This window comes from Astatotilapia calliptera, chromosome 4 (assembly GCF_964374335.1).
Source record: "Astatotilapia calliptera chromosome 4, fAstCal68.1, whole genome shotgun sequence".
Classification (NCBI taxonomy): Eukaryota; Metazoa; Chordata; class Actinopteri; order Cichliformes; family Cichlidae; genus Astatotilapia; species Astatotilapia calliptera.
The window spans coordinates 867219-882102 of record NC_137425.1 but is presented as its reverse complement, the minus strand read 5'-3'; the positions used below and the strand labels follow the sequence as shown (position 1 = coordinate 882102).

Below are 14884 nucleotides of genomic sequence, written 5' to 3'. Positions count from 1 at the left end.
CAATCACAGCAGATGGCCCCGCCCCTCCCTGAGCCTGGTTCCGTTTATTTCTACACTTTGTTTGTTTTACCTGTTCGTATTTATCTCATTATTGGCGCTTCACCGTCAAACCAGCAGGGGTCCCTGGAGGACTCATCATTTCTTATTAAATAACACGAAGCAGGAGCCTCAGCCAATCAGCGTCAGCCTGTCGAGCGCCTGCGCAGCGAAGCAGTTGGTGTTTTGTTGACATGTCTGCCGCTGGTCTTTAATGATTGCTCCTGCGGGTTCTGCTGTCAGAGAGCGTACTCCTTTCACGACCCCACCTGATGGAAAACCCCAGAGACCTGGTGAGTCCCGGGGCTCCCCCGAGCCGCCCGGAAGCGGGTCTTCCTTCATTTTTAATGCTTGCTTTAGGGACTGCTTAAAAGCGACCGCGGACTGAGTGTTAAAGCAAAACTCCATTGAGAAATCGTTAAATTTAAGATACTTTCGTTCATTGACAGAAACACATGTTCAAACGCAAGATAATTTCATCAGTTGGTAACAAGGTCAACTCAGAGTTTAATTCTGTATCTATATAAAGACTGGAGTAGTTATGTAACCGGCCAAAACGTAGATTTATATTCACTTTACCTGTTATGGCCAAAATCTCGTGTCAGATCTCCTTTGAAAGTCCTTCGGTATTAGTTTTGCTGCTTGTTTCCAAAGACAAACATTGGACTGGATGTTGTCTATAAAAGTTTCATAAACCTGACAACATGTTTTTTAATTCGGCATGCATGTATTCCGGTAAACACGTTTTAATTAAATAAAAAGTAAACGTGTTTATCGTTTTTCTTTTTCCCGCTACATACTCGTACATTCAGAGCGCGGAGCGTCACCGTGGATCAGCACCGAAAAACGGCTTTTCCAGGAGCAGACTGCAGTGCTGCACAAATTTAATGCCGCCGAATTTAATGCTGGCAGAGGGGGCGGGGGGTGCACAGGTTTAACCCCGCAGTCGGGGCTCAGAGTGAGCGGAAGTGAGGGGAATCCTGGAGGTGACCCGGTGTTGTGGCTTCTGTCTTTGTGCTGTCAGTCAGCCTCTCTGTGCTGCAGCGCTGCAGGAGCTCCAAACCCACTGCTGCGACGTGATGATGGGTAGAGGTCAGAGGATGGACCAGAGAAGGAATATTCATGACCTTCACAGATCTTTGTTGTTACAACCTGAGAACATTTAATAAAATATTTGTGGTTACGATTGTGTTTCTGTGGATTAAATACAGTTTTAATGGGGTCAATGGCTTTTTGGGGGTCTTTGTGACTTTAGACTGTCTTCCGTCCTCAGGTGGAGCGTCAGTCCCGGAAGCGGCGGGACTCGTTCGGAATGCTGGACGGTCTGGATGAGGACCGGAGCAGCTGCAGCACCGAGTCCAGCGGGGGGAGCGGCGCCTCTAGTCCCGAGGACAGCGAGGACGAAGAGTTAGGAGGAGGGGTCACTCAGCTAAACCCCTCCTCTTCACTGACGCTCATCAAGACCAACGGTCAGGTGTACACGTACCCCGACGGGAAGGCCGGCATGGGTCAGTTCACGTCTAGAATCAGGACCTGGTTTTCTGAGTCGGTCGATCTGCGTCCTCAGTTGCTCTCTCTCTGCTCTCCTCAGCGACCTGTGAGATGTGCGGCATGGTCGGCGTCAGAGACGCCTTCTACAGCAAAACCAAACGTTTCTGCAGCGTCTCGTGCTCCAGGAGCTACTCATCCAACTCCAAGAAGGCCAGCATCCTCGCCAGGCTGCAGGTAACGGGGGTGTAGGAACACATAGCATACATTTACACTGCTATGCAGATGACACCCAGCTCTATCTGTCCATGAAGCCAGATAACACACACCAATGAGTTAAACTGCAGGAATGTCTTAAAGACATAAAGACCTGGATGGCCGCTAACTTTCTGCTTCTTAGTTCAGATCAAACTGAGGTTATTGTACTCGGCCCTGAAAAGCTTAGAAATATGGTATCTAAGCAGATTCTTACTCTGGATGGCATTACCTTGGCCTCCAGTAACGCTGTGAGGAACCTTGGAGTCATTTTTGACCAGGACATGTCCTTCAACGCACATATTAAACAAATATGTAAGACTGCGTTCTTCCATTTGTGCAACATCTCTAAAGTTAGAAATATCCTGTCTCAGAGTGACGCTGAAAAACTAGTTCATGCATTTAATACTTCCAGGCTGGACGACTGTAATTCATTATTATCAGGAAGTCCAAAAAAACTCCCCGAAAAGCCTTCAGCTGATCCAAAATGCTGCAGCAAGAGTCCTGACAGGGACTAGAAAGAGAGCAGATTTCTCCTGTTTTGGCTTCCTGTTAAATCCAGAATTCAAAATCCTGCTCCTCACATACAAGGTCTTAAATAATCAGGCCCCATCTTATCTTAATGACCTTGTAGTACCATATCACCCTATTAGAGCACTTCGCTCTCGCTCTGCAGGCCTACTTGTTGTTCCTAGAGTATTTAAAAGTAGAATGGGAGGCAGAGCCTTCAGTTTTCAGGCCCCTCTTCTGTGGAACCAGCTTCCAGTTTGGATTCAGGAGACAGACACTATCTCTACTTTCAAGATTAGGCTTCAAACTTTCCTCTTTGCTAAAGCATATAGTTAGGGCTGGACCAGGTGACCCTGAATCCTCCCTTAGTTATGCTGCAATAGATGTAGGCTGCCGGGGATTCCCATGATGCACTGGGTGTTTCTTCTTCACTCACTATGTATTAACAGACCTCTCTGCATTGAATCATATCTGTTATTAACCTCTGTCTCTCTTCCACAGCATGTCTTTATCCTGTCTTCCTTCTCTCACCCCAACCAATCACAGCAGATGGCCCCGCCCCTCCCTGAGCCTGGTTCCGTTTATTTCTACACTTTGTTTTACCTGTTCGTATTTATCTCATTATTGGCGCTTCACCGTCAAACCAGCAGGGGTCCCTGGGTGTAGGAACACTTTGCCTTGAACTTTTCTGATGTTAGGTGTGACGGGCTCCGTGTGTCTGTGTTTGTCAGGGAAAGCCTCCTACCAAGAAAGCCAAGGTTCTGCAGAAGCAGCCTCTGATGACCAAACTCGCCGCCTACGCTCAGCAGCAGGCCAACCAGCAGGGCGGGGTCAAGAAGAGCGGTGAGTTCAGCAGCGCTGACACGTCCACGCTGGGACTGAAATCGACTTTCTCATTGGTTACATGTTAAACACAAACACGGTCAGATTGTAGGTGTGGCTCATCTTCTAGTCCCTCCCCCTTTAAAATAACTTTCTTTTGATTGGCTGCAAAGTATTTGAAGAGCAGGTGGGTGGGGCTTCTGTCTACTCCATGTGACATCATACTGATCCATGATGAGAAAAAACAGTTTCAACATGAGGGTTCGGCGTGTCTGACGAGTGCACACGCACCGAGCTTGTGTTTAACACGTACGGCAGGAAATGAGAACGAAGCGGTCGCTCTTCTCAAAGAGTAAGAAATACGAGCTGATTTTTAAATCGTACATCGGATGAACTCTGCTCTGCATCAGTTTTCAGAGGAGTTGAATCTTTCCTGCCGTTGTGCCACTGAGCACTTCTTGATGAACGTGTCAGGTTTCTCTTTACACATCACGCCTTCTGTTTTCTTCGCAGTGTCCATGGAGTTGTTCGACTGGGGTCGTTACCTTGGAGACGGAGATGTAATGGGAGCGCCGGTTAGCTGTTTCCAACATGTGGGTACAAGCAGAGTCCTTCTCACCGTTATGATGAAGCTCCCTGTGAACAGTGTTCAGTCGATACTAGCACGACGAAACGAGTTCACTGCGTTAATCATCAGAAAGAAGCTCCTCCCCCTGACTACAGAGTCACCAGCGTTTGTGAGATTCAAACACGAGGTCAAAGGTCAAACATTGCAGCTTTAACCCTGCGCAGTTTTCACTGATTCACGCTTGGATCACCAGGGCTCTCGTGAAGCGTGTCACGTACGCAGATGATGTTGTGCGTCTTACCTTTGAATTGACAGACAGGAAACCAGCTCAGACGACCTCGCCGCTGCTTACTTCAGAGTTTGTGTGAATTTGTTTGAGCTGTAAAACAGGACGTGTGTCTCGCTCGGGGTCGATCTCAGACCTCGGGAATAAGAAACTGGCGCCGTGCGTGCGGTCGGATGTTTCGTTAATTTTATTTTTGTGTGTTTGTCAGGTCCCGATGGGAAATTCGTGGGGAGGCATCAGCGAAGGCATCCGGGTCGAGGTGCCGAACACTGACAGCGGGCTGCCCATGAAGGTTTACTGGATCGCTGGCATCATCAAACTGGCTGGTACACATGTACACACACACACACACTCTATCACAGGGGTGTCAAACTCAGATACACAGTGGGCCAAAATTCAAAACTGGAACAAAGTCGCGGGCTAACGTTAATATTTATTGAAATATATTTATTCCTCCAGATATAAGAATGAATCTTTTCTTATGGACTAAAACAAGTTTTGCTGAAAAACTGAATATGGAACAAGCAAAGCTTAATACTAAACAATATATATATATTAGCTATATAATACCAGTAGGCCAGCTCTGATAGTAATTTGGTATGGCTTCGCGGGCCAGAGTTTGACACCTGTGCTCTAACATAACATTAAATTGACCTTAATTTAACGTAAATCTTGAGATTGCATTTTGTTCAGATGAGATTGAAATATTTGTTGGGCTCCTGCAGAGTTTGAACCATCTGGGTGATGAAACTAATTTGTGCGTGTGCGTGCGTGTGTGTGTGTGTGTGTGCGTGTGTGCGTGCACGTGCAGGTTTTAAGGCTTTGCTGAGATACGAGGGCTTCGACTGCGACTCTACACGAGACTTCTGGTTGAATCTGTGCGTGCCAGACATCCACCCGGTGGGCTGGTGTGCTGCTGGAGGGAAACCTCTGGTCCCCCCTCAGTGTAAGGGTCACTTCCTGTCTGCAGATTTGTCCTCAGACCTCAGATCAGTTTCACAGTCCTGAGTAATCAGGTTCACAGGAACAAATAGACTTCTTTTTAGGCTGTAAACTTATATCTCTGTGTGTGTGTGTTCTCAGCCATCCTGCACCGCTTCTCCAACTGGAAAACGTTCCTGATCAAGAGACTCACGGGCTCCAAAACTCTGCCACCAGACTTCGCGTCCAAGGTGACGTAGAAAACGCACGTAATCCATTTTTTAAATAACCTTCGTCCTGAAACTGAGTTTGAACTCAGGTGTCTGTTCAGGTGCAGGAGAGCATGCAGTTCCCCTTCAAGAAACAGATGAGGGTGGAGGTGGTGGATAAGACTCACCTGTGCCGGACTCGAGTGGCTCTGGTGGAACAGGTGAGTCACAGTAAACTAAGCATCTCTGGGCGGCAGATCAAATGTCTCTTTGCCAGAGTCGTTGTTTATGAGTATTTGTGTATTTTAAATAACTTTTTATGTCAAATTACCTGGAAACACTCAAAGCTGCAGGACCAGAGGCTCAGCAGCGCATTTTAATCGTACATTTGTGTAGTTTCTCAAAACAAATAACATCTAAAGGAATAAATCAGTAGACCAGTGACGGAGCCCTGAGGTGCTCCACCCACCGCCTCTGATACAGCTGTTGATCTATCGCTTCTGCTTATCCAGTTTATTAGTATTATTTGCGTGAATGTTATCCTGACGTTTGCGTCGTCGCAGGTGATCGGCGGTCGTCTCCGGCTCGTGTACGAGGAGTGCGACGATGGGACCGACGACTTCTGGTGTCACATGTACAGCCCTCTGATCCACAGCATCGGATGGTCGCGATCCATTGGACACCGCTTCAAACGATCCGGTGGGTCAGGTGATTCGATCCCAGGCCACCAGACTCCATGTAGAAAACAGTGAATTTAAGCCAGCGTGTAACATGAGGATGAAGAACATGTACTGTGTGATTGTTCCCAGATGTGTCGAAGAAATTGGACGGTCAGATGGACGCACCTGGACAGCTGTTTGCCAAAGTGAGCTTCACCCGACGTCGCCTCTGGCTTTGCTACATCCGCTGACACCTGAGTTACCTGATTGTAATCTGGTCCCACCTGTGGAGTTTGGCTCCTCATGGACATAAAATCAATTTATATCAATTTTGCATTTATGTAGGCTTTAATTTTAACATGTTTCTAATTATAAGTCAGAAGATCTTTTATTTCATTCAAAATATTTCCTGAAGGGTTTTCGTCCACTGTTGGCGATTCTATGAGTCACGCCCACTCAGCATATTTCCTACAGTGCTAACTGTGTGACACAGTGATGTTTCACTAACAGTCATGGTTATCTAAGTAATAATGATGTTACTGATGTATTCAATTCAGTTTTATTTATTTAGCACCAAATAAGAACAACAGTCGCCTGCAGCTGCTCAATAACACAGAGAGAAGAGGAAAAGCCACAATAAGATAACGTCACATGAGCGAGCGCTTTGGCGACAGTGGGAAGGAAAAACTGCCTTTTAAAAGGAAGGAGGAACCAGGCTTGGGGGGTCGTCCGTCTGCGGTGACCTTGGGTTGAGGGGAGGGCGACGGGACAAAGACGCTGTGGAGGACAACCAGAGATGAACGATTGTCCTGCAGCTTGGAGGAACAGGAATGAGATTTATTCTGTTTTTCCTGAAGGTGAAGGAAGTGGATCAGAGCGGCCGCTGGTTCGAAGATGGGATGAAGCTGGAGGCCATTGACCCTCTGAATCTGTCTGCAATCTGCGTGGCCACAGTGAGGAAGGTAATAGCGAGCTGAGCGCTCACTCTGAAACCGGCTGCTCCGCCCTCCGGCTCCATCTAACCTGTCGCCTCCTCCTCAGGTCCTGGCAGACGGGTACCTGATGATCGGCATAGACGGCTCGGAGGCGGCCGATGGCTCGGACTGGTTCTGCTATCACTCCACGTCTCCCTCCATCTTCCCCGCTGGCTTCTGTGAGATTAACAACATCGAGCTGACGCCGCCCAGAGGTAGGAGTGCCTTTGAAAGGCAGCGGCACGCAGCTGTGGGAGCAGCTTTAACCTGCAGCTGTCGTTAACGCTGCCCCAGCCTCATTTCCAGCCTCGTCCCTGCACACAGATCCCTCCAGATTCTCCCTTTCAATGATACGATGTTGTGAAGGGTGGAGTGCCCACTCCGGGTCAGGGACGAGACCCTGAAACTCCTCCCAAGTGGAGGAGTTTAAGTGTCTCGGGGTCTTGTTCACGAGTGATGGGAGCCGGAGATCGACGGGCAGACTGGTGCCGCAGCATAGTAAAGAATAAAGTTCCTCACTATGAGCATTATTCTGAAGATATTTGCAGAACCGTGTTTTTTTTTGGTCATATTTATGTCTCAGGAAACATTTGAAAACGTGTTTTGTTCTTTGGGGAGTTCACTCCATTCTCAAAGCGTCGCAGCTTTCACGGAGCTGTGGTCGTGTTGTTGAAACTGCCCTGTAGTGTGCACTGTGATCAAACTGATCCTGTCTTTGTGTGTCCAGGTTACTCCAGTCTGCCCTTCAGATGGTTTGAATATCTGAAGGAGAGCAAGTCTGTGGCTGCACCGGTGAACCTGTTCAACAGGGTGAGGCTCAAACGGGCTGAAGTCAGCAGTGATTCATCAGCATGATGACTTAATGCAGTCTGAGCAGCTCTGGGAGTAGATGTAGAAACATAGAGCAGACATGTTGAACTAAAATTATTAGAAAGACTCCCAGGACGATGTCACGGCTCAGTCCAGAGCGCATGAAGTGTTTTTTGGCTCAGTGGTTAGAGGCGGAGCTTCATCGTCTACACTCACTTACAGCAGACCATCGTCATCGTAGAGGTGACTCTAGTTAAATATATGGAAGGTAAATTAACCAAAGATATCATTAAAGAAAGAATTGGAGGTCCAGCAACAGAACACGCACCAGGTTGGTGTCTGATGCGTTTATTGTTGTTTGAATGAAAACAAATCTGTCCCAAAAACGCCGTCTGCAGCAGGTCTGACACTGATGTGAGCTGATTAGAGGTTTGTGTCCGCTCAGCTTCTCACTGCACACAGGCTGTCATCTGTAACTTTAACTCACAGCAAACAGACGTTTCCATGTTGCTGATGCACAGAATTATAAACAGTTTGAATAAAAAGCAGTTTGGTAATTTTTCTGCATGAAGACTTTGCATATCTAACGTTTATATTTCTGAGTATTTTAGGACTGCAGGGTTTGTTTGTGTGGAGGGAACCGAGTGAAAGTTTCAATTTTGCCTTTTTAGTTTGTTTTTCTTGGCAAATGAACCGAAACAGCGACTAGAAACAAAGAAACGCCCACGTGTTAACGGCCGCGTCATGTCCGTGTCCTCCATCAGGACGTCCCCAACCACGGGTTCCGCCCCGGTATGAAGCTGGAGGCCGTCGACCTCATGGAGCCGCGGCTCGTCTGCGTCGCCACCGTCACGCGCATCGTCCACCGGTTGCTACGGATACACTTTGACGGCTGGGAGGACGAGTACGACCAGTGGGTGGACTGCGAGTCGCCCGACCTGTACCCGGTGGGCTGGTGTCAGCTGACCGGCTACCAGCTGCAGCCTCCGGCTGTTAACGCAGGTAAGTCCCACCTGATCTGTAGTTTCCGTGGTGACAAGGACGGGTAAACTGGTGTGTTTTTTTGTTTGTTTCAGGCTCCAGAGACCTGCAGTCAGCAGCATCCAGACAGAGGAAGAAGTCTCAGCAGTACAAAGGACAAAAGAAAAGTGAGGCGGCGTCTCTTTAAATCGCTGAGTAACAAACGTGCCGCGGTGCAGCCTTCAGGACGCTGCGTGTTAAACTGCTGCTTAGTAATAAACAATGCTCCGCCTCCCTGTAGCGTTCTTACATTAGAGGCGTTCTTCAGTCACACCCACAGAGACCAACATTTACATCGTTACATTCTCCTAACGATGTCAGTAACAGGAAACACTGAGCAGCTGCAGCCACAGACCCAAACTATCATAGACCAACAAAAACAAAACGTGTGCTGATGTGACTTAAAAAAAAGAAAAAGACGAAACAGACCAAAAAACAGTTTTCATTTCAGTCGCGACAGAAAGAGGAGAAACGGTGAAAGGGCGGAGCAGGAGGAGCTGCATGAGCACGTGATTGTTGTACTGTCTCTTTAACAAAACCTGTTTGGTCTCCCAGAGAGGAAGCTGCCCATCGCTAAGCGACCCGTCAGCCTCTCCGGCACCATGGTAACAGGTGTCCCCAGGAGCCTATCGGGAGACGAGAACGAGACTCCGCCTGATTACCCGTCACCCCCTCCTCCGGCCTCCGCGGCCCAGCCGCCCTCTGCCAACCTGGAGAGCAGCCCCCGCACTGAGGGGGGGGCAGGTATGCACTCGTGCAGCCTTCTTTCATTTCTGTGGTTTTTACAAATCATGAAAACTCATTAAAACACAGATGAACAGCGCGGTGTGTGTGACGCATTCGCCGCGTCGTCAAACATCCCAAACTAAACATGAAGCCTCAGCCAGCGGCAGCAACGAGCCATGTGTCTCTGCAGTCGGCCACGTGGGTGCGGAGCACGCTCGTCTTTACAGCGTGGCTTCGGTTCATTGAGGTTTGCATGCACGTGTTGAGGAAGATGTTGTTTTGGTGCATCCTCGCAGTCTGACGTCCACTTTAGGCAAAAAGCTGTTTTCTCTCGTTCGCCGCGTCACCTCCGTGATGCTCTTTAATGTGGTGATGGCCTGAGTGCTGCATCGTCTGTGTTTCTGCAGGAGTCAGAGAGGAGAATGCCAGAGCGCCCGAGTTATCTTCTCACAGGACTGAAGCAGAAACACACAGATCCTCCGCAGACTTGCTCAGCAGCCGGGACCAGCAGTAGGCCTCCTCCATCCTGCTTCCCCTCCCACAAATATGTGAAATCGTCTACTGGTGACCTCCAACATTGGACCACTCCTCCTAACCTTTCATTTAAAGAACTCTGTGTTCTTTAGCTGTGTTTGGTGTACTGCCATCTGAAAATTGAACCCTGCTAGAGAAGAAGACGCCGCAGGACAGTTAAAACAACAAACAGCTTTTATATGACAATTTTTCCAACGCCCAGATCTCCACTGTTTGTAGTTGTTCGTGTTCTAACGTTAAAACTGCTGATGTAGTCATAAAAACACTGTTTCAGTGTGAGCGGCTGGAGTAACGAGGATGCCAAGGAAGAAAGATCACTTCTTGAAGCTCCGCCCACAGGTTTGCAGCATTTATTTTTACGGTAAAACGGAGCATCGGTCACGATAGACGCTGAAGCAGACAATCCACCGAGCTGCTGGAAGGATCAGCCAAACGTGACGTTTTCTCAAAGCTTTCTTTGTTTTGATGATTTTAAAATGTGTTTGAGTTTCATCGAGACGGCTAAACGTCCAATCACAGCCACAGCTTCACAGGATCGTTGGGTTTATTTCAGCCTGTGCTGAATCCACACGGCCCAGGTAAAGACTGCAGAGTTAGCACAAGCCAGCGTGGCGTTAATGGAAGATGTAGCGGTCTGCAGTAACGCTCGGTCCTGGATTCATTACTGCTCTGTTTATTTCCATCACCATGTTTTTATGGTGTTACATTAGCTTTGCATGATTCAGAGTTCATAATAACTCTTCTTTATCTTATGCACCATCTCAGTTCCTCCTCTCTCTGATACAAGCTGTTTTAGCCCCACCCCCTTTTGACACGACGTTCTTTGATTGGCTGCCCCTCTCTGTGACATCACACAGATCCAAACGTAGAAAAAATGAGTTTACAGCCTTGGCCAAAGGCACTGTTGACCACACTGATGTCTTCATCAGAAGTACTTCAGCAGCTAAAAACCTACAAAAGTACGTCGTCGTTACGCAGTATGGATACCTCAGAAAAGTATAAACAAAATTACGATTTTTGGGTTAAAAAAATATATTTAAATTGTAAAATGAGTATATTTGATTTATTTTAAAATCTATATGTAATAGAAGACGATCATGGTACTTGAATTGATCAAATCGAGCGTGGAGGGACGCTCTGAGTGAGGGGGACGGCCTGAAGTAGCTTTTAAGCTAACAGATGTCTAAAAATGTCCAAATGTTCCTTTATCTGTGTGTTTTACTCTGCAGGCAGTGAAGTGTACGTTGACAAGGATATAAGTCCAAAATAAGCTGAAAGCATATTTGTGGAGCTGCACAAACACACAGATGTTAAAGAGCTGAAGCTACAAACGTAACATCTGCTCAAACACAACAACTTTATGTATTTTCTAAACTTTGGAAACAATAATGGGAAAAACTCATATTAATGTAATCCTGACTTGTATGCGAGTATGCTACATTACTAGTTACTTTATTTTACCTTTCAGTGTTAAACTTTTGCTCTTTAATGTTACACTCTTATGATTTCCCACAGAAAGTTTTTTATGTTTTTATATTTTTTAATTTATTTTTTTTAATGCGTCACAAATTTGCCGTCTCATAGTTTTGACTTTATCTGTCGACGTGTTCGATTTCTCTGTTCCTGCTTTTGTCTGTTTTAACCCTGATCACACAAACTTGATTCTCGTCAGTTTTAATTTCTCTTGTAAGTAAATTGAGCTTCAGTACCAGCGAAGAACCGACTGATGATCTTTAATCAGCTTCTTTAAGAGAGGCATGAATGTTTTTGCATTTTGAAGTTTCTCACTTTCAAAGATTTTGATTTAAAAATAATTTGTAAAATATTTTCTTAGTTTAGTTTTTTGTCATGACATGCTTCAGCTCCTCAGTGTATTGGATTTCATAATATTATGATATATTAAAAGTGTAACTCTCCCAGCGTTACCCCAGTAAGACAAAACCAGTTACTCATTATTAGCTCATAACATAAACTCAGACTTTAGTTTCTTAATTTTGCCTTAATATGTAATAATTTCACGTCATAGACACAGTTTTAACGTACTGCATTTAAAAAACTAAAAATGAAACCGTTTACTTTGATACATTTTTTTAAAAAGTGTCTACATTTATATTTGTGTTGTTTTGTGTGAGCTGTTTGATGTGTTGCAGTCGTCTCACAGATCCGTCGTTGAGACTCGAGTCTTACGCTGAGCTGTGAGCGTCTGCGCACCGAACCTGTTTCTAAACTCGCACTGCTGTCCGTGTGCTCGTGTTCGTTTATATGTGTGAATCTAGTATCGCAGTTCTACGTGTATGATGGTGCTGTCTGTAGGTGACGCCTTTGATAATGTTTTTATGGATTGATTTTGACAAACCGAGTCTGGTGAACAAGTTGTGTTTGTACTAGGTTTTGTATTCAGAGGTGAAAGTGAAGTGGGTCGCCGGTCTTCCACGCCAGTTTGTGATATTGTCATGTGTGATTATCCCAGTGGGAGGAGAAGTTGTGGTTTATTATTGTGGAAACTGTGGGATTTGAAGCCGTTTCTTAGACTGAGAATTGGGACCTAAAGATGATTTGAGCGTTTGGAGGCTGATGCTGACAGTGGTTGCTTTTTAAAGATGTTTGTTATCTCAGGAAGATCAGCTGGAATCTGAACTGGGTGTGTGGCTATTATAGGAATTAATTTGGTCTTTCTATGGGTATAAATTAGTGCTGAACTCAAACCTGATTGGCTGCAAAAATTCAGAAATGAATCAATAGAGTCTGCGTGAAATAAGCACCAAACTGAAGGTCAGGTGCAGGGCTACACAATTTGGTTTCAGGGTCAGAGCCGACGGGTCAAACGTCTCAACCAGTGTCAAAGTGGCTTCAGCACTGCAATAGACTGACTTGAGTATTTTACAGTCTGTCTTAAGACAATGGGTGAAAAATAAAAGCGTGTCTGCTCTGGAGTCGGGTGTAAAATCTTTCACCCAGTCTAAGATCGGTTCAGATAATAATCTGGTGTCAGGTGATTGACGGGGTCTCAGTCATACCGGCCTAGAGACCATTCAGTAACCCCTTTGACCTTCAGTCGCTAGAGGAAAATGTGTCCCGCCTGGATGGTTGGATGAGTGCTTAAGGGTGACACTGCGTGGCTGCTTTGGTCACTAACCACAGTCGCCCGTGGATGGATACGAGTGGAAGTCCTCCAAACCAAGAGGGAAACGGAGCAGCTGCACGATTGGATTGGCTGTAAAGTCTGAGACTCGAACCCACACCTGAACACGTGGATGTCTGTGGCTGCACAATTTTGACTTGAATTTTAAGTCACACAAATTGGGAGACCAATATTTGTTTTTCAAATGTAAGACAGGCAGCAGGACTGGATGTGCGCACAACCCTGGAAAATAATCGTCCTTGTGCTGTGAGATTCACTTTATGAATTTGTGTTACAAGTATATATAAATTTGATTTCTAAAAGGGAGGATTAGATTACAACTCGGGGGGGCATCGTTTATTTATAATTTAAAGTTCTGCGGTTAAAACTGTGCAATCTGAACCAAAATATCAGTTCATCGTCCAAAACTGAATTTAATCAAAGTTGTTTGTAGTTAACGAGTTTATGCTTTGAGATGACGTGTTTACGAAGGTGGGACCAGGGCGTCTTTGGCCTTCTGACTCCGTGTGCTAACAGGCCGGCCTAATTAGACAGCATCTGATCTGATCCAGGGTCGGGATTATTAGCATTTCTGAAAAAAGAAAAAACTGAAAATGTAATTCCCAAGAATATTCTTAGTCCCATTTTCCTGAGATTACAGGCTCGTAATCAGCAACCACAGCAGTGCTCAGGTTTAGTGCCTGCACTTATCTACGTTTGTTTCCCTGAAGTACAAACTAATGTGAAATTATAGAGATCAGCCTCGTGTTTTTCTTGTTGCAGATTTATTTAAATGTGAACTAAAAAAGAAGAAATCACGAATATTTTTTTGTGTGTTCAAACTGATGAAAACAGGTTTGTCCCAAACTTCTGTCCATGTTGTCCACATGTTCGTGCCGTGAACATGACTTTTACTGAGCTCTTATTAAAACATACAAATGTTTAAAAGTATATCTAGATGGATATAAATATCTAAATATATATATATATATATATGTACTTTAACTGTCTTTGAGAACAGAAGTGTAGTTACAACCTGATGTTATATTTCATGAAGCTTTTTTCTAATACATTGTGCAATTTTTGACAGCATGATTGTGAAGAAATGATGACATGTAGGTGTAAAAGAAATGACTGACTTTACATTTTTATGCAATAAAATGTTATGAAAAAACTAAAATATTCAGTGTTTATAACATTATTGTGTGTTTGTGTGTGCGTGTGCGTGTGTGCGTGTGTGTGTTTGTGCGCGTGTGCGTGTTTGTGCATGTGTGTTTGTGCGTGTGTGTGTTTGTGCGCGTGTGTTTGTGTGTGTGCGTGTGTGTGTGTGCATGTGTGTGCGTGTGTGTTTGTGCGCGTGTGTTTGTGTGTGTGCGTGTGTGTGTGTGCATGTGTGTGCGTGTGTGTTTGTGCGCGTGTGTTTGTGTGTGTGCGTGTGTGTGTTTGTGCGCGTGTGTTTGTGTGTGTGCGTGTGTGTGCATGTGTGCGTGTGTGTGTGTGCGTGTTTGTGCATGTGTGTTTGTGTGTGTGTGTGTGTGCGTGTTTGTGCATGTGTGTGCGTGTGTGTGCGTGCGTGTTTGTGCATGTGTGTGTGTGTGCGTGTGTGCGTGTGCGTGCGTGTGTGTGCGTGTGTGCGTGCGCGTGTGTGTGTGCGTGTTTGTGCATGTGTGTTTGTGTGTGCGTGTGTGTGTGTGCGTGTTTGTGCATGTGTGTTTGTGTGTGCGTGTGCGTGTGTGTGTGTGCGTGTTTGTGCATGTGTGTTTGTGCGTGTGTGTTTGTGTGTTTGTGCGTGTGTGTTTGTGTGTGTGTTTGTGTGTGTTTGTGCGTGTGTGTTTGTGTGTTTGTGCGTGTGTGTTTGTGTGTTTGTGCGTGTGCGTGTTTGTGTGTTTGTGCGTGTGCGTGTTTGTGTGTTTGTGCGTGTGTGTTTGCGTGTTTGTGCGTGTGT

General features: G+C 45.8%; 1 protein-coding gene across 1 annotated transcript; it reads left to right on the top strand.

Annotated features, from left to right (window-relative positions):
• The first annotated feature begins 191 nt into the window (after positions 1 to 191).
• On the top strand, positions 192 to 14119 carry LOC113020128 (MBT domain-containing protein 1-like). Its single transcript, XM_026163838.2, has 18 exons — positions 192 to 329; positions 1310 to 1544; positions 1628 to 1761; positions 3021 to 3132; positions 3625 to 3704; positions 4174 to 4291; positions 4777 to 4911; positions 5049 to 5137; positions 5218 to 5316; positions 5659 to 5794; positions 5905 to 5960; positions 6612 to 6716; positions 6796 to 6943; positions 7456 to 7538; positions 8303 to 8540; positions 8615 to 8686; positions 9114 to 9302; positions 9692 to 14119. The coding sequence occupies exons 1-18, from the start codon at positions 309 to 311 to the stop codon at positions 9796 to 9798; spliced, it is 2157 nt and encodes a 718-aa protein (XP_026019623.2). The 5' UTR covers positions 192 to 308; the 3' UTR covers positions 9799 to 14119.
• Positions 14120 to 14884: the final 765 nt, after the last annotated feature.